Raw genomic sequence first — 24,966 nt, forward strand, 5'->3', positions numbered from 1 at the left:
TTTGGCTCAGGTCAGCAATATGGTCCAGGAAAAGGATAAAAAGCTGACAGCATTCCTAAAAAGACTTAGAGAGGCCTATAGGATATATATCCATCTTGTCTTTCATCTATCAGTCAAGTCCAGATATAAGGGCCAAGTTACAGAGACTAGAGGGATTAAATTCGTTCAGTTTGTCAGATTTGTTAAAGGAGGCAGAAAAAGCTTTTAATAAAAAAAAAAACAACTCCCGAAGAGCGGGGGGAAAAAAAAAAGTATGGCAGAGACAGGAAGAGAGAGATAAAAAACGTCATAAAAAAAATAAATAAAATCCTGGCCGCTATAATGTCTCAGGGACAGGTCAGAGAGGGAGTTAGGAAGGGAGATCAAAGAAGGACAACCCTTGACAAAGACCAATGTGCCTACTGCAAAGCGAGAGGACATTGGGCTCGTGACTGCCCAAAGAAACCTCGAGGGCCTGGAAAAACTAAAACAGGAGCCCCCCCTGAGCCTAGGATAACTCTCAAGATTGGGGGGCAGCCAGTGACCTTCCTAGTGGACACCGGAGCTCAACATTCAGTCCTGACCCATACCGGAGGCTCTCTCAGTGACTGCACAGCTTTGGTCCAGGGGGCCACGGGTAGCAGGAGATATCGATAGACCACCGAGAAAAGGTTCAGCTGACATCTGGACAGCTCAGCATCATACACTGTCCCGGGCACCAAAAAGATGACTCTGTAATAGCGCGGGGAAATCGGCTGGCCGATCTGATGGCCCGGACAATGGCCTTACAACCCCCCAGGGGCGACAAACTGCTGGTCTTGCAGGACGACCAACAGCCAAGCAGGGACCCCATGCCCTACAGCCCGGAGGACCAGGAACTAGCAAAGAAAATGGGGGCGGAATGGAGCCCCGAACGACAGGCTTACATCATAGATGAAGGCCCTTCTGGCTGATGAGGCTTCGAACACTATATTATTGAATCAGGAACAGGTCCTCCAACAGGTGACTTCCAGCTGCCCTGCTTGTGCCCAAGTCAACCCAGGAAAAACCCATCTGAACAGAGGAAGCCGCCTGCGAGGCCACCGCCCCGGAGTCCATTGGGAACTTGACTTCACTGAGGTAAAACCCGGGCTATATGGATACAGATACCTTCTGGTTTTTGTAGACACTTTTTCAGGATGGACAGAGGCCTTCCCTGCCAAGAAAGAAACTGCTACCATGGTAACCAAGAAACTCCTGGATGACATCTTTCCCAGGTATGGAATGCCCCAGATATTGGGGTCAGACAATGGGCCCGCCTTCATCTCCCAGGTAAGTCAGAAGATGGCCAGGCTATTGGGGATCGATTGGAAACTCCATTGTGCATACCACCCCCAGAGCTCAGGATAGATAGAACGCATAAATAAAAACATTAAGGAAACTTTAACCAAATTAACACTCACAACTGGCACTAGAGATTGGGTGCTCCTACTCCCACTAGCCCTTTACCGAGCCCGGAATACTCCTGGGCCTCACGGCCTAACCCCATTTGAGATTTTATATGGGACTCCCCCACCAATAATAAACTTCCTTCACCCTGATATCTCCTCTTTTGCCACTAGCCCTACCCTGGAGGCGCACCTTCAAGCCCTCCAACTGGTACAAAAGACGATATAGAAACCCCTGGCCGATGCCTACCAGGAGCAACTGAACCGCCCGGTGATGCCTCACCCATTCAAGATTGGGGACTCTGTCTGGGTCCAACGCCACTCCCACTGCACTCAAGGTTGATGGGATAGCAGCATGGGTCCACACGTCACATATGAAGGCCGCCAAAGAACCCGACAAAGCTGAGAGCACCAAGACATCTACATGGAAAGTTCAACGCTCCCCAAACCCACTAAAGATAAGACTTACCTATGGGTTCCCCTAATCCCCCTAATAGCCCTCCTAACGTTAGGAGGGGCATCACCAGAGTCCTGCTCATTTTATTATTCGGGTCAGGCATCTTCAACAGATTGGTACAATTTGTCAAGGATAGGATTTCTGTTGTCCAGGCTTCGATCCTAACCCAGCAATATCAGAGGCTCCGAGAATCAGAGATGGAGCTGACCCCTTATTCTCCATCCTAAAATGAAAGATTCCATTTAAAACAAAAGAAAATGGGGGAATGAAATGCCCCCCCCGTCTCAATAACTTAGCCTAAGAAACGGCCTTGAGAGAGATAATTGGGAAAGTAACCTTGAGTCAAAGCAGCAGATATCAAACACCCGGTCTTGGGAGGAACAAACCTTGAGTCAGAACAAGATATCTATAATTGGCTACCTGGCCTTGGAGAACAAACAGCTGCACATTTCTGAAAATTAAAGATAGCCCCCAAGTTCACCCTGGCCTTATTTGAATCAACCAATGGGGACCCTGTAACTATGCTTCTCGCTTCTGTAACCATGCTTCTGCCCCTAGGACTCTATAAGAAGTCCCCCTTCCCCTAGGAAGGCGCGCAAGTCCTCCGAGAGACTTGTCGCCCCAGGTACCTGTGTATTCAAATAAACCCTCTTGCTGTTTGCATCTGATCTGTGGTCTCGGTGTGTTCCTTGGGTTTGGGGTCTCTCCTGAGGGAAGATCTCCACTGGGGGTCTTTCAATTGTGGTAGTGGTGGTGGTGGTGGGTCTCCTGAAGTCTGTATTTGTTCTAATAAGAGTTTGCCTAGAATAAAAGGGAGAAAGGGAGCTCCAGATGAAGGGAAACATTTTTTGGAAGATCCAGAAACTGGAACTCGGGCTATAGCTCAACTCACAGTGTTTAACATGCATGAGGCCCTGGGTTTGGTTCCCCTCACCCTACTGTAAACCAGGTGTGGCGGTAAATGCCTACCATCTCAGAAATGGAGAGTTACAAAGTAGGAAGATGAGAAATTCATTCTCAGCCACATAATGAATTAGAGGCCAGCCTGGGCTACATGAAACCCTGTCTCAAAAACAACAGCAAAATTCCAGAGGTTAAAGGAGATGCCGAGCCAGGTATGGTGTATCCCTGTAATCTCAGCACTTGGGACACTGGGGCAGGATGAACTGGAGTTGGAATTTGAGGCCAGCCTGGGCTATACAGTGAGACTTTGTCTCCAAAAACAAAAACAAAAACAAAAACAAAACAACAACAACAACAACAAAAAAAAAACAACCAAAAAACAAACTATTTTTCACTGTAAACTATATGGCTTAAGAAAACAGGCATTAAGCCAGGGGTGGCACACACCTTTAATCCCAGCACTCGGGAGGCAGACGCAGGTGGATCTCTGAGTTCAAAGCCAGCCTTGTGTTCAGAATGAGTTCCAGGACAGCCAGGGTTACACAGAGAAACCTTGTCTCGAAAAAACAAAAACAAACAAAAAAGCTGGCATTTGCCTGGTGGTGGTGGTGCACATCTTTAATCCCAGCCCTCAGGAGTCAGGGACAAGTGGATTCCTGTGAGTTTGAGGCTAACCTGGTCTACAGAGCAAGTTCTAGACAGCCAAGGATATTACACAGTGAAACCCTGTATCGAAAAACAAAACAAAAAAACAAAACCAAGCATGTGTTTTCCTACATTTTAGAGTTAATTTTTTATTTTGTTGTTTTTTTGGTTTTTTGAGACAGGGTTTCTCTGTGTAGCCCTAGATGTCCTGGAACTCACTCTGTAGACCAGGCTGGCCTCCAACTCAGAGATCCTCCTGCCTCTGCCTCCCTAGTGTGGGGATTAAAGCGTGCGCCACACTGCCATATTCTAGAGTTTAAAATTGAAAGTCAGGGTGTTGGTAGGGTCACACTACGAAGGTGTTAGAGAGGCTGTCTCTGCCTCTTCCAGACTCTGGGCTAGGGAATTGGCTTGAGACCATGTAATTCCCATCTCTGCCTTCAGAGGCGGCTGTCTCTACTCTTCCTCTCTTGGCTGATGAGGGAGGGTACTTGCTCTTAGATGGGGGTCCATAATAATAATGAAGGGTGATATCTCAAATACTTCTCGGGCTGGAGACATAGCTCAGAGGTTAAGAACACTGACTGCTCTTCCAGAGGTCCTGAGTTCAATCCCCAGCACCCACATGGTGGCTCACAACCATCTGTAATGAGATCTGGTGCCCTCTTCTGTGTACATAGTAAATAAATAAATCTTAAAAAAATATTTCTCAGGTGGTGTAGGATTATCATCCCAGCCACATGGAACACTGAGGCAGGAGGATGGAAAGTTCAAGGCCCGTCTGAGCTACATAGTGAGAAACTTCTACAAAGGAGCTGGGGATGTTCCTCATCTGTAGAATGCTAGTCTAGAATCCCCTAGTTAGGGTCTGGAGGCAACAGTAGAGTCCCTGCCTCAAATCCTGCAGTGAGGGGCTGGGGGTGTGGCTCAGTGGTAGAGCCCCTGCCTAGAATCCCCCAGTGAGGGGCTGGGGTGTGGCTCAGTGGTAGAGCCCCTGCCTAGAATCCCCCAGTGAGGGGCTGGGGTGTGGCTCAGTGGCAGAGCCCCTGCCTAGAATCCCCCAGTGAGGGGCTGGGGTGTGGCTCAGTGGTAGAGCCCCTGCCTAGAATCCCCCAGTGAGGGGCTGGGGTGTGGCTCAGTGGTAGAGCCCCTGCCTAGAATCTCCCAGTGAGGGGCTGGGGCGTGGCTCAGTGGTACAGTGCTTGCCTAGAATCCCCCAGTGAGGGGCTGGGGTGTGGCTCAGTGGTACAGTGCTTGCCTGGCATACACAAAGTCTCAGCTTCAATCTTCAACATGGGGAAAACAAACAAACACACAAACACCTTAATCGCACAAGCTAAGACCCCTTTGTCGAACAAGGCCCACTCCTGGGTGCCAGGGCGCGTCTCCGCAGCAGAGTGAACACTAGTCTCCACTGCAGTGGGTGTCACGCCTCCTGGCTCCTCACTGACCCCACATCATGGGCAGCTTCAGGGCTGAGAGAAGCCTACACAGCTGGGTCTTTCTGCCGGTGTCCCCTCTTCTAGGATGCTCCCTCTGCTTGCTCCCCATGCCCAGTTCGACTTTTTCTTTTGTTTTTTGAGACACGTCCCGGGTTGTGTCCGACATGAACTTTTTCAGCTCAGCACGTCCACATGCCTGCCTCCCTCTGCCCTGGAGGAGCTCTGCAGGTCATTTGGTCTGTGACTGGGCCCTCTCCTCTGAGTCGTTGTCCTGCGGTTTTGCTCTCTGCGTGAGGGACTCTAGGTAGGGTCCCTGGTGTGTGGCTCCAGGTCTGTGTCTATTTCTCTGTCCTTGTCTACTTGGTGTCTCTGGGTTTTGGATCTCTACCCTCCATTCCTGCCTGAATGGCCCTTCTACTCTGCCCCTTAGTGTCTGCCTCACTGTATGTCTCTGCATCTCTCCCTCTGCATCCCTTTGACTCTGTCTCTGCCCGTCTTGCCTGCCCACTGTCTCATTCAGTCCCATGGCTGGGTGCCCCTGCTTCTATCTTTAAGGTATTTCTTTATTTCTTTCTGTTTGTTTTTGTTTTTCCAGACAGGGTTTCTCTGGGTAGCCCTGGCTGTCCTGAGACTTGCTCTGTAGATCAAGCTGGCCTTGAACTCCCTGCTTCTGCCTCCTGATTGTTGGGGTTAAAGGTGTGCGCCAGTCCCCGCCCCCACCCCAGCTTTTAATGTTATTTCTTCGTGCCTGCCTCCTTCCACCTCTCTGTCCTGTGACTCCTTCATTCTTGTTCTCTGAGGGCTGTTAGTTTTGTAGACAAGGTCTTCCTGTGTAGCCTAGGGTGGCATCAAATCCTCAGCCTCCTGGATGCTGGGATCACACGTGGGGACCACCATGCTTGGCCTGTGTTTGTATGTCTCTGTCTCCTTTCCTGTGGCCTGGCATCATGCTTTTCAGTGCTTGAGCGCCTCCCCCCACCCCTTTCTGCATGGCGTCTTGCTAGGTTTTTTTCTCTAAGCAGGTCTCTTTCTGTCTCTGTGATTCTAATATGTCTCCGTACTTCCTGCCTGGTTCTCATCAAGTCTCTCTGTCTCTATTTCTCTTTCTCCCTCCTACCTGACATCTTGCTCCCCCAAACCCCCTCTGAGCACCCGGTCCCTCCTTCCCAGCTTAAGATCGCCTCCAGCCTTCTCCTCATCTTCGAGCCCCCCCCCCCAACCCCCCACCCCGGCCTCTGCCTCCCCCTCCCGGCCAGTGGCCTTTCTGCACTCCAGGTCCCCAGTGCCCGGTCCGTTCTGGCCTTGGCACCTGGAGCAGGGCCCTCTCAGCTGCACTGCACCTCCCTTCCCAGGGCTGGGCCCCGGGGTGCGGCCCTTTCTACTGCGGAGGCCCCTAGCCCAACCTCAAACCAGTGGGAGCATGCGGGTGGGGAAGAGGGAATTAGAACCATAGGTAATGGGGTGGGGGTAGGAAGGGAGCGGGGGAAGAGGAGGAGATGGAAAGAGGAAGAGGTAGCACAGGGCGAGGGAGGAGGTGAGAGAGAAGAAGGGAAGGCAGAGTCGAACAGGGAGGAGGAGGAGGACCAAGGAAAGAAGAGAAGGCAGGGTGAGGGAGGCGGCGGAGGGAGGGGAGTGCACGCGGCGAGTGCGCGGCTAGGTTCGCTGGATGAGAGCGAAGAGGGGGTGTGCATCGGCACTGAGAGGGACCCAGGGCCGGCGAGGCCGATCGCAGCTCTGGGAGACGGAGCGAGAGCAGGGCGCGGGCCCAGGCGCGCGGAGGAGTGCGCTTCAGACAGGCACTGGGGTGCGCGGTCCCAGCCCCTGCATCTCGGGAGCTAGGGCTCCCGTGCTGGGGACAGCCAGGCTGGAAGTCCCAGGAGGAGGGGAGGGAAGAGCTAGGGGGCCGGGCGCTGGGAAAGGGTCGCTCCGAGGCCTGTTGGATGGGGGGTGCGGCTCGCCTGAGCGCCCCTCAAGCGCTGGTACTCTGGGCCGCACTGGGAGCGGCAGGTAAGACCTGGGGGTCCAGGCAGCGGCCCCTGAGGGAGGAGCAGGGTGGGGTGCCTTGGAGAGGGATGCAGGATGCTCTCTTCCCAGCTCACATCGGACCTGCACCTGATCCCGAGGACTGGTGGAGCTACAAGGAGAATCTCCAGGGAAACTTCGTGCCAGGTGCAAACAGGGTGGAGACCCAGAGCCCGACCCCTTATTCCTAGGTGCCGTTTGCTCCAGACTCCCGACTCTGGATCCTCGATCCTCTCATATTCCACAAGACCAATGCTCCCAGCCCCTGCTTTCTTCCCCTAGGAGTGGGACCCAGCCTCTGAACCTCAGCGGCTCACCATGGGACATTATACATGCGCATTTCAAGTAGTGAGTGGGAGTGAGTGCAGGGAAAGAAAAGTGTGGGGGTGGAGAGATATGTATGCGTTCGCAGCCACAGACAGGTCCAATTCCGGCTGAAAGGCACAGACTCAGTAGCTCAAGTCCCCGCCCCGCCCCTCACCCGGGCCTTCAAGCCCTCTTCTGCAGCTCCTCTCCCTTAATACTCTAATCCAGCTGTGGGACCTGGGAGACTAAAAGAACTACAACTCCCATGGGGCTATAGGGAGGACAGGAGATGGATTAGTTGGTTTCACCTCTGAGGCCTATTGGGAGTTGTAGTTTTGTTTTTACATAGACTTAATTTAAGATGGGAAAAATACAGGGAAGGCTTGGAGGTGTTAGGAGCTTCTAGGAAAGGATTCCAAAATTCTTCTAGGAATTAAGATTCTGGCTCTTATGTGGCGTCTTCTTAGCTTCAGATGACTTATCCCTGCCCCAGTCCAACACAGCAGGTCCTGCCTGGGATCCAGCCTATTTCTGTCCCCACAGGGCCTCCCTTCTGGGGCCTGGTGAATGCTGCCTGGAGCCTGTGCGCTGTGGGGAAGCGGCAGAGCCCCGTGGATGTGGAGCTGAAGCGGGTTCTTTACGATCCTTTTCTGCCTCCGCTCCGGCTCAGTACTGGGGGAGAAAAGGTAAGAGCCTTGCAATGGGGTGAGTATGAGCAGAGGGGACCCGTGCAGAGGTGGGTGGTGACCCGTGGGGACCAAAAGGTACCAGCTGGGTGGAGAGAAGGCTTCTTACTCTCTGAAGTTCACCGGTTCCCTTTCCCACTGGTTTCCTCAACTTCCCATGTTTGCCCAATTAGTGAAAACAGAATGTAACCCATGCCAAGCAACTGAAAAGGTAACAAGCCACTAATCTTCACAATCACCTGCAAAATAGGAGCTATTTTATCACCCTTATTTTATATTATCCTCATTTTATGGGCAGGAAGTGAGGCACCGAGAGATAGTTACTTGCCTGGGTCACACAGCCATCAGACCAGGTGGTGTGGTCTCAGTGTCTGTACTAAGGATACTCACTGAGGTCCCATTGCTTTAGAAGAGCTGGCTCCGTGAGCCGAAAGCCTCAGTCCCCCATCTGCTTTCCCACTCACGGAGAATGCCCTTCCTGTCTTTTCCTCTTCCTGCCACTCCACTGTCCCTTCTTATCCAGTCCTGCGTGGCCTGCAGCTCTATACTCTGCAGTCCATTATTTGGACCACACTGTAATCCCAGCTACTCAGGAGGCAGATCTCTGTGAGTTCAAGGCCAGCCTGGTCTACAAAGCGAGTTCAAGGACAGCTAGAGCTGTTATATAGAAAAACCCTGTCTTGAAAGAAAAGGAAAAACAAAACAAAACAAAACAAAACAAAAAAGAAGGACTCACTCAATAGCCTAGTGTGGACTTGAACTCATGGCTCTTCTGCCTCAACTTCCTCAGGGCTGGGATTACAGTACTCCTGGCCCAGTACTTGTTAACCGAATTAAGTCATCAGTGTTGGATATCTGCAGAAGACATGGTCTGAGCCTGGGGAATGGCTTATGCCTAATCTGTATTAAACAATTGTTGGGCTCAGGGAATGGACGGGTGGAGGATGGGTGGGGGCCATCTCTGTGTCCCAATAGCTTCTACCTCTCCTGCAGCTCCGGGGAACCTTGTACAACACTGGCCGCCATGTCTCCTTCCTGCCTGCATCCCGCCCTGTGGTCAACGTGTCTGGGGGTCCTCTGCTTTACAGCCATCGACTCAGTGAACTTCGGCTGCTGTTTGGAGCTCGAGATGGTGCTGGCTCTGAACACCAGATCAACCACCAGGGCTTCTCTGCTGAGGTGGTGACCTCTCACCTATGACCCTTCACACTAAGTCACCCTGGTGTTTTGTTGTTGTTTTAAAGATTTATTTATTATTATATATACAGCATGTATGACTGCAGGCCAGAAGAGGGCACCAGCTCTCATTACAGATGGCTGTAAGCCACCATGTGGTTGCTGGGAATTGAACTCAGGACCTCTGGAAGAGCAGCCAGTGCTCTTCACCTCTGAGCCATCTCTCCAGCCCCGTTTTTTGTTTTTTGTTTTTAGTTTAATGCTTCACCCCATCCTTCTACCCAGGGCTACCTGTCCCCGCCCTAAGTACTGATCTCTAATGCAATTCTGGCCCCCGAAGGCCTGAGAGCTGCAACCATCCTCTCTTCCCCACCAGCTAAGGACCTCTTCTCTGTGCACGCCCTACCCTCCCAGGTACAGCTGATTCACTTCAACCAAGAGCTCTACGGAAATTTCAGCGCTGCCTCAAGGGGCCCCAACGGCCTGGCCATTCTCAGCCTCTTTGTCAATGTGAGGGAGGCAAGATGGGCAACTGGCTCCCAGGGTGTGAGGGACAAGGGAGGCTGGGAGGCTAGGATCCTTATTCTAGGGGTGGTGGGCCTTTGGGGAGCCCTGGGCTGCTGTCTCCTTGCCTCATGCCCCCTGCATAGGTGGCTGGCAGCTCCAACCCATTCCTCAGTCGCCTCCTCAACCGGGACACCATCACCCGAATCTCCTACAAGAGTAAGTCCCCGAGCTTGGGGTGGAATCGAAGCTATTAGAGAGGCTGAAAAAGAAGGGTGACAAGGTCAGTGTCTGGGCTACTTAGCAAGATCCAGTGTCAAGACAGAAAGTCAAGGAGCAGCTGGAGATGTAGCTTGCTGGTAGAACTGATGTGAATCCCCCAGTGAGGGGCTGGGGGCCTGACTCAGTGGTACCTGCCTAGCATGCCTGAAGCCTTAGGTTCAATCTCCATACTGCAACAAAAATAACTAACTCCCCATGGATTGGTTGTACACACGTTCCCAGGGTCACCCTTTCACACTGGCTTGATATCCCCACAGATGATGCCTACTTTCTTCAAGACCTGAGCCTGGAGCTCCTGTTCCCAGAATCCTTTGGCTTCATCACCTATCAGGGTTCTCTCAGCACTCCTCCGTGCTCCGAGACTGTCACCTGGATCCTCATCGACAGGGCTCTCAACATCACCTCCCTCCAGGTGCCCTCATGTGTGCATGCTGCCCCTATCCCGAGTACTGCCTTCTTCCCTGGGCATTCCCTTCCCATTCACCCATGTTTTCCCTTCTTCTCTTGAGGCAGATGCACTCCCTGAGACTCCTGAGCCAGAATCCCCCCTCCCAGATCTTCCAGAGCCTCAGCGGTAACGGCCGGCCCCTGCAGCCCTTGGCCCACAGAGCCTTGAGGGGCAACAGGGACCCCCGGCACCCCGAGAGGCGATGCCGAGGCCCCAACTACCGCCTGCATGGTATGCTTAATGTGTGCTCTTCTCCGCGTCTTGATACAGTCTGCACTTGTTCACAGTGGTATCTATGTGACACATCCCTCAGTCCTTTTCTCCTCTCCCCATGGAACAGCGTGGTGCAGCCCACCCCTCTTTACACCCTCTCTTTTCCTTGTGGTGCACTTACATACTGGTTCTTGTCCTCTGCCTATTGTCACTTTCCAAGATGGCACGGTCCAACTCACCTGTTTACAAATGGTATGACCCACTTATGGCTATACCCTTTCTCACAATCCATGTGGTGCAATCCCTGTTTTCCTTACTGCCGCTCTGTTCTTCCCCCGGAAATCTTCTCAACAGGGTGCATGGTACAGTCCAGATTTCCAGTTCCCCTTCCTGTACCCCTTTATGCAGACCAGTCTAATCTGCACGTCCCATCTGACCTCCTTCCCTCTCTATATGGTCTGGTCCAGGAGCTGACTATTCCCCCCAACTTGGTATAGTCCAGCCCCCTTTAGCAGCCAGACTGTGGTAGAGCCTTATGATACGCTCAGACTCCCCACAAGCCGGCACCTTCTTTTGCAGTGGACGGTGGTCCTCATGGTCGCTGAGACCCTCCGACGAGGATTACTCCCGCCTGTCCAGAGCTTCCTCACGAGGGAAGGGGAGTCACCCTAAAACAAAGCTATTAAAGGGACCGAATGTTTCCAGCTTCTGGGTGGTTTGATTCTCAGTCGCGATTGAGAAATATCTGGGTATTAAACAGTAATTTTTCCTGAAGCCCTCTTCTTTCTGCTTTAACCTGTTCTGGTTGGTGTTCTGCATTTTTCAAGTAACGAGTCCGTGAACCGGCTCCTTTAAGAGCCAGCCCTCCTGCCCCACACCCGAATCCGGCAGCACGCGCTGGGCCATGTGCTTCCCCCTTCTTCCTGCCTCATTGGCTTGAAGTGGGTCACGGTCCCGCCCCCAGTGCCTCCCCTCATTGGCCAAATGTAGGTCAGTGTCCCGCCTTCTTCCAAAAGGAGAGGCAACTTCACAAGCTCAGCCCCTCACGCGCCTCCAGGGTCTTGGCAGATCCCGTCACCTCATTGGCTGAGCTTCCCAAGGGCTCGAGATGTGATTGGCCCTTGCTTCAAGCCGGAGGGAGGCACGCGGCTGGGGTGCAGGGCCCAAGAGGAGGGAGGAGGGGCACGCGCGCTGGCGTCGGGTGTTTTGGTTTGGGTTTTTTTTTTTTTTCCGCGAAAGAAGTTTGCTTTGGCCACGCCTCAAGGCTGCCGCCTCCTCCTGCCCCCTCCTCCGCCCCTGGGCGCACACCTCTGGGTGCAGATTGCAAAGCTCCTTTCCTTGCGAGAAGTGCAAAATTTTCAAGAGCTAGAGGCTCGCCCACCTGGTACAGAAGGAGCGCGCGTCTGTGTCCCTTGGGGACCCTCAGTTGCAAAGAGACAGCTGCTTGGTCACTCACTCGCCCAGACTATAGGATCCTCCCGGGACACTCTTGAGTGGCACCTTTCTGCAGAGGACTGGCTGACCCCCGCAGAGCTCAGGATTTGCAACGTTCCGATACTGGAGGCTTGCAGCCGCGCTCTCCCGACCCTGGGGCACTCGCCCGAATCACAGCAGTGTGCAGGTGACTGGTCTATCATCTCCGACTCTCCATGAGCTCATGAACCTGGGAGCGGGTGTCCGGCGATGGCGCGGCCTCTGAGCGACAGGACCCCGGGTCCCCTGCTGTTGGGAGGCCCGGCAGGGGCCCCCCCTGGCGGGGGAGCGTTGCTTGGGCTGCGGAACCTTCTGCAGGGGACCAGCAAGCCCAAAGAGCCGGCCAGCTGTGAGTTCTAGTCCCGCTGTCTTAAGGACTGAAATGTTGGGGTGGTGGTCCTATGTGCTAGGTGTTCCGTCTTTGCTAGCTGTCATTCGGTTATTCAGGTGTTTAGCCATCTCAGTCTCTCAGCGTCCATGGCTAAACCTGACCCCTGGAAGGCCCAAGGGTCAAGGCCCCAGAGTCTCCCTCCACTAGGATGCAGTCTAGGTGCCAGCCCCCCTTTTTTCCCTTTGGCCTCGGGGTCTGGACCCCTGGAATCCTGGGGAAGGGAGGGGGTGTGTCGGATGCTCACACGGTGCTGACACGGGCTTGGGCGGGGCCTCACGGGATCACGTGGAAACTAGAAATGAGGAATGTGCCTGAGCAGGGGAGCGCTTCCTGCCCCCAACAGATTGTGGGGGACTGTGGGGGAGGGGATGGAGGTGCCGGGGTGGGGGAATTACTGAGCTGTCACTTTTTCTCTCTCACCTGCCCAACCTTCCACCCACCCCGTCTCTGAATCCCTCTTTCTAAACTTCCATCATTTTCCTCTGGGTTGTTTCCTGTGTCTATCCCTGTCTCTCTGTGTACTTTCTCTTTTTCTCTCTTTGGGTCCCTGTCGTCCTGTCCTCTTTGGGCCTCCCCAACCCCCGTGTTTATGCCTCTCTCCTTTCTGGGTTCCTGTCTCCCTAACCTGTCCGCACTTCTCTGCGTCTTTGCCTTGCGGCTCCCGTGCCATCACTTCTTTGCATCTCCGCCATGCGTGTCTCTCTGCTTCATCTCTGACTTGGGGTGGGGGGGTCCTCCTGTGTGTCTCCTCCCCATCCCGTCTCCCCCGGACCCGCAGGTCTCCTGAAGGAAAAGGAGCGGAAGGTGACTCTGCCCCCAGCTCCCGTCCCGGGACCGGGCCTGGAAACGGCTGGGCCAGCCGATGCCCCGAGCGGGGCAGTTGGCGGCGGTGGGTCCCCGCGGGGACGCTCGGGGCCGGTGGCTGGCCCGAGTCTTTTTGCGCCGCTGCTGTGGGAACGCACTTTGCCTTTCGGCGACGTGGAATACGTGGACCTGGACGCCTTCCTGCTGGAGCACGGGCTCCCGCCCAGCCCGCCGCCCCCCGGGGGCCTGTCGCCGGCACCCTCTCCTGCGCGCACGCCCGCGCCCTCCCCGGGGCCCGGCTCCTGCGGCTCCTCTTCCCCGCGCTCGTCGCCGGGGCACGCCCCCGCGCGGGCTACCCTGGGAGCCGCCGGCGGCCACCGCGCAGGTGCGGTGAAGGGGCGGGGTGGCGGGCAAGGGGTGGGCCTCGCGACGCTTTTGGAACTCTGCCGGGTGAGACGCGGCGACCCGTTAGGGAACCTGGGGCCCTCAATGTGGGAGGATTATCCTTTATTAGGGTAAAGTTTCCCCATGCTCCTGGAGCCAAGACTAGAAACTCAGAATACTTTAGTTAACTGGGGAGCCGACTGACTCCATGTCTCTGTCCAGAATTTTGGGGAACGAGATAGGACTGGACTTCAAGGACATCTAAAATTGGAGCAGGCCAGAGCTGGACACTAGGTTCCCGGATCCCCACCCCTCTTCCAGTGGAGGGTTTTGCATCCTGACTCCCAGAGTCTTGTAGCAGAAAAGACCGGGGTCCCGATTCTGGATTGTCCAGAGAGAGCTCCCCATGTTCCTGCGACGGGGATCTAGGATCTCAGAATTGTGGGAGTCTCGATGGCAAAGGGCTTGTCAGGCCGGTTCTCCCACGATCCCCATAAGCGCGGGGTGGGTGGATAGGAGCCTTGGAGATGTTGGAGCTGAGACCAAAAGGAACAAGAGGGGAGGCGACCCTATCAAGACAAAGAGTCTCTCTCGTTGTGGGACACCTGTCCCTGATCCGACCTCCAGGCAAAACAGTGCTGCACATTCCCGCGCCACGTGAGTCCTCCCTCCCTGCTGCGCGCACGCGCTCTCACGCGCGAGGAGGCGGGGCCCGGGAACGTGAGGGTGCGTGATGGGGCGGGGGGGGGGGGGGACAGTCCGCTACACGTGATTCGTCCCTGAACTGGTGTCCTCAGCTGGCCCCGGCTTGTCTGTTCTTAAAGACACAGGCAGCATTCTTTTTTAGCCAAGCTCCTGGAATCTCGGAGCGGCTTCTGCTTTTCCATCACTCTTAGGAGTGAGTCTAACAGGTTTGAACTGAGCCTACAGAGGATTCAGTAAGTAGGACTCAGACGAGAGAGTGGGAACAAAACAGAGGTTTTAGAAGCTATTAGCAGACTCACGGGATATTTAAGTCCAGTCATTTGTGCCTTTACTGATAAAGGTAGAACTGCTTTTATGGTGGCTGAGGGGTTTGTCATAGGGTTGATGCTAGACAGGCAGGCTTTGTGTTAGACAGCAGAAAAGACTACCCTGTGGTGGATAAGGTGGAGGAGACCCCTGAGAAAGTCCCCAAACTAAATACTCAGGCATTCAAGTGGTATGTATTTCTCCAGGCTTGACCTCTAGGGACACACCCAGTCCTGTGGACCCAGACACCGTGGAGGTGCTAATGACCTTTGAACCTGATCCAGCTGATCTTGCCCTGTCAAGCATTCCAGGCCATGAGACTTTTGACCCTCGGAGACACCGCTTCTCAGAGGAGGAGCTGAAGCCTCAGCCAATCATGAAGAAGGCAAGGAAAGTCCAGGTGCCAGAGGAACAGAAGGTGAGCATGACCAGGTGCGGGTGTGACTTTGGTCAGGAACTGTCTTTGCCCATAGCTGTGGGAAGCTTCTCTTTGGGATGAGGTCTCGGAGTCTTGTGGCCTATAGACATACCCTAGTTCATGGGGTTCCCGAGGACAGGCTCTGTCCTGAGAGTCACAAAGATGGTGTCATTGTGGTGACTTGGACCTGTGCAGCAGGGCTCACGTTCCCAGGGGCTTGGTTGCCTATTACAGCTTTCTTTTGTGCCCCATCAGCCTGCTGCTGAGCAGCTGGCCTGGCTGGAGCTGGTCTTTGGCTTTGAACCTGAAACATCCAGGACTGCCTCTGCCTGGGGTGCAGACATTGTCATCCTTTACCAGCCATGGTCTAATTTGTGGGAGTTTGAGCAGCAAATGCATCCTTCTACCATCCTGTTTTTTTGTTGTTGTTTTTGTTTTGTTTTTTTCAAGACAGGATTTTTCTGTAGCTTTGGTGCCTGTCCTGGACTAGCTCTGTAGACCAGGCTGGCCCAGAACTCACAAGAGATCCACCTGCCTCTGCCTCCTGAGTGCTGGGATTATAGGCGTGCCCTGCCGCCGCCCAGCTACCATTCTGGTTTGCTGTTATTGGGGTGTCTGCTAGCAAAGAAGAGGTACTGGGCATCTCCCATGTCTTTGCCATGGCCTTGTGTATCAGTCATTTCAGCGTCCAGTTCCATCTAAGAAACCCAGTCTATAACAATGGCTTCTCCTGCTGCAGAGCTCGGCTGTTGCTAGGGAATGAATGTGTCCTGGCAAGCTGGAACCTTTAATTAAGAGGAAGCTGAGGGAAGTATCTTTCCCAGCTGGGTGGGGGACCCATGGTGTAATCCTCAGGTGAAGCCTCAGCTTCCACTTCTTCCTTCAGTTAGGTACTGGAGGGAAGAAAGGGAGGGCAGACAGTTCCCTCACATCAGTTCAAGGACAGAAGTGACTGGGTAGGATCATTTGGTCTACTTACAGCTTATGTTTACTTGCTGAGATGAGGTTACCTTGACAACCAGGACACCAAACCCATCACTAGGGAGGCTATCCACATTTTCCTTAGCAACCAGGATCTGGAAAGGTGAAGTCTAGGGCAGGGTGCTCTTCAATGGGATAAGCCCTTAGACCCTGAAGGCCTCGTTGCTAGGTAACAAACATCCATAGCAAACAGGTCCTTGTCAAGTGGGGAGGCTCGCTCTGTATGGTGGAGAATTTGAAGACCAGCTTTATTTCATATGTGTACTGGAGTCTATCTTGTGATTTAGCTTTCTGCTAGGACCTGTTCTTAGCAGCTAGGGCAGTAGACAGCAGAACTTCGGGTGCCTATCCCAGCAAAGACTCTAGTAGCCCTTAGTTCTCACTGCTGAGCAGAAGCAGGCGCAGGGATCAGGGATGTTTGTGGGGATGTTTCCAAACCTGCCACTTGCCCCTGTGTTGGATCTCAGTGCCTTTCCACCCCCCCCCCATCCCCAGGATGAGAAGTACTGGAGCCGGAGGTACAAGAATAACGAGGCAGCCAAGAGGTCTCGAGACGCACGAAGACTCAAGGAGAATCAGATCTCTGTGCGGGCAGCCTTCCTGGAGAAGGAGAATGCCCTTCTGCGGCAGGAGGTGGTGGCTGTGCGGCAGGAGCTGTCTCACTACCGTGCTGTGCTTTCACGCTATCAGGCCCAGCACGGGACTCTGTGAGGCCACTTCCACCCTGCCTGGGCAGAGTTCTGTTCCTTACTCAGACTTGCACCTGACACTCTTCTCCCTCCTTGTCCCATGGCTGATGGTCTGGCCAGCTAGGTGCCCCAGGGACATGATGATACAGACAAATACATTTATATTTTTAAGAAAAAGCTAGCCATCTCCCACCTCCCTCGTGGGGGTGGGGAGGGTCCTGTGTGTGCTCTTAGCACTTTGGGGAACCTATCCACCCAACCGCCTCCGTCAACACAATCCTGAATAAATCTTGAGAACCCAGGAGCCAGCTGTTGTGGGGGACAAAGCAGCTACTGGCTCTGAGTCAAAGCCAGCGTCAGCCCGAGTCGGGTGCATCTACTGTGATCCTTAAAGGGCATTATTAACTGAAAGGGCCATCAGATGGAAGGGGCGAAGAAGAAAGCGACGCTTTTATTGCATAGACCTTTTCAATTGCTTTTTAGACCAGGGACACACAAGACGTAACAAGAGAAGTGAATTTCCCCACCCCTCACCGGCAAGGGGTGGACCGTTAGTGCAAATCCTGGGGACCGCCTGGGGGGAACCTGCCCCTCAAGGGCTGATTGGCCAGTCAAGTGGAGGCACCGGAGTAAGCAAGAAGAAACCCTGGCTGGCCAATGAGCTGAGGCCTTGCTAGCTCATACATTCCAGGCCCCATCATTGGACAGCAAGGAAGGCAAGCCCCCCCCCCCCCAGCCGCTATGTCAAGACCCAATCTCCACTGGCTATTCTGAATCCCAGTCCTGCTTCTACCTATAAAAGCCAGGCCTTAGTCTACGGTCCCACCAAGGCTCATGTTTCAGGCTCCTTTAGGTTTACGGCTTTTGGCCCGCAGGCCCAGTGAGCAGTGTGGCGAGACTGGGATGCACTTGCGCCTGCATTGGCCCGTACTCTACCAACTCCCCATCCACAGTGAGCACGCCTCGCGGAGTGAGAGGCTCTAGGCGGAAGGCATGAGCTGCAGCATAGCCCAGGTGCGGGCAGCCCAAGCTGAAGTGCTTCCCGTGCTCCATGGCCAGCAAAATACGGGCCAGCGCAGCCCGTGAGATGCCACTGCGCACCCAGCACAGGTGCACCACGCCATCATCAAATCGAGCATGTGGGGCGGCCACCAGGTCTGCACCGAGGTGGCTGGGCAAGATGGCCAACATGAGTACAAACTCCCCCTCAATTGTCACCCAGCCTGGGGGCAGTGGAGAGCCGAGGGGAGGAAGAAGGTGGTCCTCTGGGCCCCAGGTAGAGACTTTTGGAGCACTGGAGGTGGGAGGCGGGAACCCCGAGGATGCTGGCATTTCCGGGGGCCCTTCAGTGATGGGTGAAAGCTGAGATGCTTGGGGAGAGTAGGGGGGTGAGGGCAGCAGTGGGTCTGGGGACAGAGGTGCATCCCCAGCTCCCCCCCAGTCTCCAGTCAGCTCTGGGCCACTACCATTGAGGGAAAGGCCAGGCAGGGGCTCAGGGGAGCCAGGGGAGGCCAAGACAGGTTGGGGCAGAGGCAGGGGCAGGTCAGACACTGAGCGATGTAGGGGTGAGTGGGTGACGGCTGGGGCTGGGGCTGGGGCCAAGGCTAGTTCTGACTTGGCTCGAGGCAGGCTGTGGCCTGGGATGGGCACGGCTGGCTCTGTGGTAGCGGGGAGGTAGGAGAGGCGTCCACGATAGGTATGCAATGTGGCTAGGCCTAGCACTGCACCTAGTGTGAATCGAGCGCTGCCCAGGGCCCTGAAACGCTCGCTGTGAATGTCCACATCTGACAGGAATCCCCAGGCCACTGACAGGAAGGAAAAACAGCGGGATCCCGAGGCTAGCGTGACGGAGAGCAGGTCCAGGGGATGGTTGCCACCGCGGCAGAGAAGCAGTGAGCAGTTGAGCAGCAGGTCAACGCCCACAGCCGGCTCAAACCTTCAAAGCCAGATGGGTGTCACAGGGGAGAGCAAGGGGGGAGGGGGAGACACAGCAGGGGAAAGATGGTGTGAACAGCAATGCCACCAGGGAACACATCCCCAGTCCTCCATAAGCACGCCTAAAGGCCTTCTGTGGGTCAAGTACAGATCTAGCTCCCAGGTGAAGGGAAGAATAAGGGGGCAGGATGCTTAAATGTTACAAGGCCATGTAGTCCCAAAGGCTCATCCCTCGCTTAGCAGGTCTCCCTGCTATGTCAGCAGAAACAGTCAACGTACCCGCCATGGTGGTTAACCGCCCCAGCTAGTGCATTGCCGGAACCGCAGGGGAGGACCCCAATGGGCATCTGCACGGCATCTTTCCAATCTGGGCGATCAAGGAGCCCGTTCAGCACCTGCAGTTGGGATAGGGCTGCCTGGGTCCTCACTACCCTCTCCAGTTCCCCCCAGGGCAGGGTTAGGTTGTCTGTGGCTCTACCTCATAAAGCAGCCCATCTCCGGAGACAGTAACAATGCCTTCCCACTCACTCAGGCTCAACCCCTGCACCAGCTCACGGGCATGGTTCTGTCGTTCTAAGTGGACAAATATAAAAGTTAGCCAAGAAGCCTCCTCATCCTGCCACACCCCTCCAGAAGATCCAGGAATATCCCTCCCCACCATACCTCAGCAGCCCTTACCTGTCTGTATGAGGTTAAAGGACAGCCCAGCTTCGGAGATCATGGGCACCACGTGATCCATACAACGCTGCCAGGCCAGGCCCCGCCCCCCAAAAGGATTAACTAATATGAGCAGCCTGGGCCTCCGGGGTAGTAGTTCAGGGGTGATTTCTGGAGAGATGGAGGGAGGAGGAAAGAGAGAAAGGACTGAATCTGCCAGAGACCAGGCCTCCTCCTCTTGGCACAGGGGCCCCAAAGAGACTTGATAACTAAAGGGCAGGTACCCAGGGCCTGCTGGGAGTGTCTCTTCTGTAACCTGGCCAGTGCGGGCAGGCCAGTTCTTTCACACAGGTGCTGAGAAAAAGGTTGTGAAAGCAAATATGTGCCCTTTGAACCTGGGTGTGTGGCAGGTGAGAAAGAAAGAAGCCTTGATCCCTGAACACCTGTTAACCAGCATCAGTTTCTTGCACTGCCACTGGCCCTACGCAGCTCCAAGGCCTGCGAGGCTCCTACAGGAAGTGGGGGCCCTGGGTGAGTTGGGCTCTGCTGGAAAGCCTCCTCCCTGTGTGGAGTGGAGCATCAGGCCACCTCTGGGCTGCTTGAGAATCCGGAGACCTATGTGTTACCTCACCATCCTCAGCCAGCCTTCTGTCACACACCTGGGAGCCTGGGACTCAACTCTTGTCCAGGGAAGGACAGACAATCTAGCTAAGAGCAGAGGCACTCACTCTTCTGAGACAGACCCAGGAAGACACAAGGTACAAACAGGAACACCCAAACACCCATGTGGTTCTGGCGCAGCATCTCACCCTGGTCCCCAGACAGAGGCACTCCTCGGAGGAGACACATGAGGGCAGTTGCCCAGCGCTGAGCCTCTGCACGGTTCTCCTCATAAGTGGTTGCACCATCAGCCCGGAAGGTACGAGTAGCTCTGCGCCGACCCCCGCGCCGGCCCCGTGGGTAGGTGTAGACACAGAAGTAGGCTGCAATGTCTGAGGGGCTGCGGCTCTGCAGAGTGCCACAGCCTGAGACCTCTGCCAGAGGGACTAGACCATCTCGGGGCCGGGCCTCTGGCTTTGGGCGCAGCCGCTGTATGTGCAGGGCCTGCATTGTGAGGGTGAGGGCAAACCGTGGGCCATGGGCTGGGTAGGAACCAAACTCGCCGTGCAGGATTGGAGTACTGGAAGCCAATGGCAGTAGTGGCGGTGGGGCCATGACGACCTTAGCCCTGTCCACGTACTTCTAGACCCTTGGCTTGTGGTCAGCTCCTGCTCCAGCCTCTGGGGAGGGAGGAAGACAATGGTCAGAATTCTGGATCCTCATGAAAGGTGGTAAGGAGGTGGGCCTGTGAAAAGGAGACAGAGTATGGGAAGGGAAAACCATAGACTCAGAAAAGCGTGGAGAGACCCCATTATGAAAGGCAGGAAAGCCAGAATCCAGGCATGGAAACATTTATTTAACTTTCAGATAAATTATTCAGGACTCTGCAACAACTAGTTAAAGCTCAAGACAGCCAGGCGTAGTAGTGCATACAAGCAGCACTTGGGGGTCAGAGCCAAAGCTGAAGGCCGGCCAGGGACACCTTGTTTCAGAAACAACCCCACCCACAAAGAAACAACAAAAACCCATGTCAACCACAAGATAGAAAAGAAAGCCAGGAGGTGGTGGCCCACGCCTTTAATCCCAGCCTTCAGGAGGCAGAGGCAGGCGAACCTCTGAATTGGAGGCCAGCCTGGTCTGCACAGCAAGTTCCAGAACAGCCAAAGCTACACAGAGAAACCTTGTCTCCAAACTACCCCCACCTCAAAAAAAAAAAAAAAAAAAAAAAAGGTGGCCAAAGGGTAAGATACATGGTATACTGGGTGATAGCATGGGCTTCAGGGAAAGGGAACAACTGGATGATAGAGACAGGAAAAAAACAGGCTGAGACAGAAAGACTGTCCCCTCCCACACACTGAGTCACTGCTAGGTAGAGGGAAGAACCGTATAGACACATAGATACAAAGAAGAAAGGGACAGCTCTGAAAAGCAGAGAAACGGGAGACAACAGCTTCTGAGGCACAGGCCAATAAGATACTTGGGTTTCCCACCCCAATGAGGAAAACCACAGACAGGAGAGAGCGGACACGACACTGAGCAGAGAGGAGCCATATGGGAGTGCCCACCAGCCGGTTTGTCTGGGCGCACTAACCTGACTGGCTGGCCGCCGTCTCTTCGAGAAGAGGGTGAGAGCCAGGGCTGAGTCCCTTCTGCTCTGCAGAAGGTCCAACCTCTTAACTTCCCACCTTTGCGCAGACTTATCCAGTCGCCCAACTGACCTGCGGTCACCTTTCTCAAGCTCACAGCAGCCTGGGACACGCCCCCATGGAGACTATCCCTCGGGATCTACCTCTGCCCGCTGCCCTGGGCCGCTCCCTTAATGCCCAGGTATCTACCCCACCTTCACATCTCCCTCAGATCAGACACCAGCACAGAGTCCTTATACATGCTCCATTCGGGGTTGGGTCTCGGTCTCCGGAACTCCAGATCTGGGCCTCCACCCACAGGCTCCCGGCCGTCCTCTCTCTGTCTAGCCCTGGTGTGTACCCCTACTCCAGGGCCACAACACAGCCCCGAGTCTGGGTCTCCATCCCAGGCATGGACTTGGTTTCCCGTTTCCAGATCCCACCAAGTGTTCCGCACCCGGACCTGAGATTCCGCCCCTCTAGGGTCACCCCGAACCCCACAACCTGTGCGCATGCCGTGTCCTCCCGGCCGCCCCTCCAGAGCCTGCACTACCGCCCTCATCAGATCTAAGGGTGGGGGGAAGGGTGTGCGTCCGCCCAGCCAATGTCTGCGCAGCCAGTCTGAGCCGCACCAATGAGAGGGCAGGGCCATCCCCCTCCGGAACTACGCAACGAGACCTGACCGGCCGAGGGAGAAAACCGGGAGGGGCTTTGGCCCAGCAAGGAGGCACCATCATAAGTGAGGGCACGCACGCAGCAGAGGTAAAGACGTGGACCTAGGCAAAGCTTAACTGGCCATCTTTGTTGCGGTCAAACCGGGCTGTCCCAACAGAGTTTAAAAAAAGAAAAGGGGCGTGGGGGAGTTCTTCCACTGCAGAGACCAACTCTCTCTAACATAGGTAACAGAGAGCCTGATACGCAAAGGGAGTTAGAGACCGCAAAGCAGAGATAGAAACAAAGAAATGAAAACAGTGAGGTTGACGTTTGTGGTCCTACCCTGTAATTCTAGCACTTGGGAGGCTGAGGCAGAAGCATCGTAAGTGGGGGTCTGCCTTTGCTGCATGTATGTGACAGTTACGTGATATCTTGTGTCAAACAACGTAACAAACAGACCCCAGAAAATCACCCCAGTTCTGGAATGAGAACCAGGGCGGGGAAGCTCATTAATTTACCAACTGTTTACCTTGGACTCTAGCCGTAGACGAGGCGAGTGAGATTCCCATCTGCCCAGGAAACCACATGACAAGACAGCCCAGAGGCATAGGGAGAGAAAAGGCTTTGGAAGGCTGGAGTCTGAGACAAACTAAGCCCAGGAGAAAAGATGTTGACAAAAGCAGGTAAGACAGGGTGGAATGAAGCCAAGAGCAAAGCAAGTGGGCAGACAACACGTGTGTGTGTGTGTGTGTGTGTGTGTGTGTGTGTGTCCAAATGCACCTCCCACACTGGGGCAAAGCACTCTCACACTGAGCTACACTCACAAGGCAGGGACAGAGCTTCATAGAAAGGAGGTAAGTAGAGAAGGTAGTTTGCTCATCGCCAAACAGATGTCTGTTGCATCCACTCCACAGCAGCAACAGCCCCAGATAACATGCCAAGGAAAGAGAAGCCCAGGAGAATGGGGGTTCTGGGGAAACAACCACTGAGCTTTGAGAAAAACAAAGGCAGAAGTCAGGAGCAAAGGGACTGAGACCTGACAGAGAAAGGGAACAGGGAAGGGAAGTGCTAGCTCACCTAAGTCCCGTGACCTCACCCTGAACAACCTCAGCTGCTCCGTGTGGGAGAAAAGGATACTCGCCCTGCCCGTAGGGACGGCTAAGGCCAGCGGCAGAAGGGCCTTGGCAGATGTTCTCACCCATGGTATGACAACCCGAGACTCTAGGCCAGCGGTCCTCAACCTTCCTAATGCTATGTCCCTTCAGCTCAGTTATTTTTGTTGCTACTTCATAGCTGGAATTTGGCTACTGTTAGGAATTGTAATGTAAACATCTGATATGCAGGTTGCAAACTCCCCTGCCAGGAGTCTCGATCCACATGTTGAGAACCATGGCTCTAGACTGAGCCTTATCTAGTTCCACTGTCCCTTGGATTCAGGATGTCTGGTGGGCAGCCAGACCCCTGCTCTGTCAGAGCAGGGCCCAAGCCCAGCACAGGACGCCACATGGGGCAGGGGGGGGGGGGGGGCGGACAGGTGGTCTGGGTAAAAAGTTCTGCTTAATGTGCAGTCCCAGATTGGGGCTCTGAAGAGGAGGGGCACATTGCAGGCTCAGGGTCCCAGAGCCTACATCTCCCATCCAACTAGCCCGTCTTGTCCTACCTAAGTTCAGGTAGCAGATTCTACCTAGCATTACGCACTAAGTGTTGACTGAGCATGTTTACAGACCTATACAAGCAGGGAGATACCCTGTTAGGGTTATTATTACTTTTTCCAAACAAGGAAAAAAAAAACATAAAAAGTGACTTACCCAAGGTCACAATTTTAAAATAGTAGAGCCAGGTGTTGAAAGACTGTAATCCCAGCTACTTGGGAGGCTGAGGCAGAGAGATTGAATCCAGGCTGGGCAACTTTGTGAAAACCTGACTTTAAAAGAAAAAAAAAAGTGGCAGAGCTGGCACCCGAAATAGCCTACATTCTGGCTAGGTGCCATCTTTCCTCTCTCCTTCTGCCGGGGGTCCTCTCGTCTTTTTTACTACTCACCCTCAGGCCTCCACCCCCACCCCCCCCCCGCCATGGTCCCTATTTCATTCTCCCCGGGGTAGCCGCACCTCAGGAGCTTGTTACCCATCCCCTTTCCACCCCAGATCCGATCCAGGCCGAGGATCCGCGTGCCTTCTCTGCACATTAATACTGTGTACATCAAAAATGTTGGGTCAGTTAAAACCATCTGGTTGGGAAAAAAACAAAAACTGTTCTCTGAGGAAGGAGACTAAGGAGAGATCGGGAGGAGGCCATCTAGGGGCAGGAAAAAAACTGAACCCAAACTATTTGGGGAGGGGCAGGTACTACAGGTTGAATTGCAGTAACGAAGTCTCAGGTTAGAGATCTTGCAGGACTTCCTGAACTTCAGTTGCGCCTAATAAATTGAACATAAGGAAAAGGAAGCCGCGAAATTAAGGAAATGCCGGAAATGTGAAATTAGCTTTTTCTTCAGGCCGGGACAAGCCTCACCTCCAAAACACAGCCCACCGGGTCCTCCGGGAGCCACCGAGAAGCGGTCGGCGTGCGGCCAGAGAGTCACCGCGAGATTCCTCCGGCTAACTCCAAGCATATCTCTCGCTCTCAGGTCTCTTTATCCCTGAAGAATATAGAGAACGGGGATTGGAGAAGGCTAGAGAGGCTCTCTGCGTGCCGGCTCTTTTCTCTGGTGTCGCATTGGTTTCTCTTTGGTCGCTCTGAGGGCCTCTGTAGTCGGTCCACCAATATACCATAGAGAAAACCCAGATTGGGGTAGAGCGCCGCGTCGCACGCTTGTGGCGTCACCAATACACCACAGAGAGACCCTACTCAGGG

At 54.3% G+C, this 24,966-nt stretch overlaps 3 protein-coding genes across 5 annotated transcripts; 2 read left to right on the forward strand and 1 right to left on the reverse strand.

The window, feature by feature from the left end:
• The first annotated feature begins 6,451 nt into the window (after positions 1 to 6,451).
• Ca11 (carbonic anhydrase 11) lies at positions 6,452 to 11,264 on the forward strand. Its single transcript, XM_036180205.1, has 9 exons — positions 6,452 to 6,860; positions 6,948 to 7,022; positions 7,725 to 7,867; positions 8,861 to 9,046; positions 9,458 to 9,553; positions 9,694 to 9,766; positions 10,087 to 10,241; positions 10,343 to 10,508; positions 11,070 to 11,264. Exons 1-9 carry the CDS (start codon positions 6,794 to 6,796, stop codon positions 11,093 to 11,095), a joined length of 987 nt encoding a protein of 328 aa, XP_036036098.1. The 5' UTR covers positions 6,452 to 6,793; the 3' UTR covers positions 11,096 to 11,264.
• Positions 11,265 to 11,817: 553 nt separating this feature from the next.
• LOC118579072 (D-box binding PAR bZIP transcription factor) lies at positions 11,818 to 16,945 on the forward strand. Its single transcript, XM_036180206.1, has 4 exons — positions 11,818 to 12,312; positions 13,133 to 13,543; positions 14,760 to 14,971; positions 16,448 to 16,945. Exons 1-4 carry the CDS (start codon positions 12,174 to 12,176, stop codon positions 16,661 to 16,663), a joined length of 978 nt encoding a protein of 325 aa, XP_036036099.1. The 5' UTR covers positions 11,818 to 12,173; the 3' UTR covers positions 16,664 to 16,945.
• Positions 16,946 to 17,063: 118 nt separating this feature from the next.
• On the reverse strand, positions 17,064 to 24,893 carry Sphk2 (sphingosine kinase 2). Of its 3 annotated transcripts, XM_036180203.1 has the most exons (7): positions 21,963 to 23,364; positions 21,425 to 21,445; positions 20,043 to 20,513; positions 19,255 to 19,404; positions 19,055 to 19,149; positions 18,856 to 18,971; positions 17,064 to 18,577 (listed from the first exon to the last, which is right to left on the reverse strand). In XM_036180203.1, exons 3-7 carry the CDS (start codon positions 20,446 to 20,448, stop codon positions 17,497 to 17,499), a joined length of 1,848 nt encoding a protein of 615 aa, XP_036036096.1. In that variant the 5' UTR covers positions 20,449 to 20,513; positions 21,425 to 21,445; positions 21,963 to 23,364; the 3' UTR covers positions 17,064 to 17,496. The 3 variants fall into 3 exon arrangements, with proteins under 3 accessions (XP_036036096.1, XP_036036097.1, XP_036036095.1); XM_036180204.1 differs by lacking the exons at positions 21,425 to 21,445; positions 21,963 to 23,364 and adding an exon at positions 24,625 to 24,893; XM_036180202.1 differs by lacking the exons at positions 21,425 to 21,445; positions 21,963 to 23,364 and adding an exon at positions 23,921 to 23,951.
• Positions 24,894 to 24,966: the final 73 nt, after the last annotated feature.

Source organism: Onychomys torridus, chromosome 1, assembly GCF_903995425.1.
Source record: "Onychomys torridus chromosome 1, mOncTor1.1, whole genome shotgun sequence".
NCBI classification, from domain to species: domain Eukaryota; kingdom Metazoa; phylum Chordata; class Mammalia; order Rodentia; family Cricetidae; genus Onychomys; species Onychomys torridus.

Coding starts and splice junctions, on each gene's coding strand:
- Sphk2 (XM_036180204.1), bottom strand. CDS start 20,448: ATGGCCCCACCGCCACTACTGCCATTGGCTTCCAGTACTCCAATCCTG. Junction 19,150..19,254: donor CTTTAACCTCATACAGACAG/GTAAGGGCTGCT, acceptor TTGTCCACTTAG/AACGACAGAACCATGCCCGT. Junction 18,972..19,054: donor GAGATGGGCTGCTTTATGAG/GTAGAGCCACAG, acceptor TCCCAACTGCAG/GTGCTGAACGGGCTCCTTGA.
- LOC118579072 (XM_036180206.1), top strand. CDS start 12,174: ATGGCGCGGCCTCTGAGCGACAGGACCCCGGGTCCCCTGCTGTTGGGA. Junction 13,544..14,759: donor CGCCGGCGGCCACCGCGCAG/GTGCGGTGAAGG, acceptor GTATTTCTCCAG/GCTTGACCTCTAGGGACACA. Junction 14,972..16,447: donor AGGTGCCAGAGGAACAGAAG/GTGAGCATGACC, acceptor CCCCATCCCCAG/GATGAGAAGTACTGGAGCCG.
- Ca11 (XM_036180205.1), top strand. CDS start 6,794: ATGGGGGGTGCGGCTCGCCTGAGCGCCCCTCAAGCGCTGGTACTCTGG. Junction 6,861..6,947: donor GGCCGCACTGGGAGCGGCAG/GTAAGACCTGGG, acceptor CTCTCTTCCCAG/CTCACATCGGACCTGCACCT. Junction 10,242..10,342: donor TCAACATCACCTCCCTCCAG/GTGCCCTCATGT, acceptor CTCTTGAGGCAG/ATGCACTCCCTGAGACTCCT.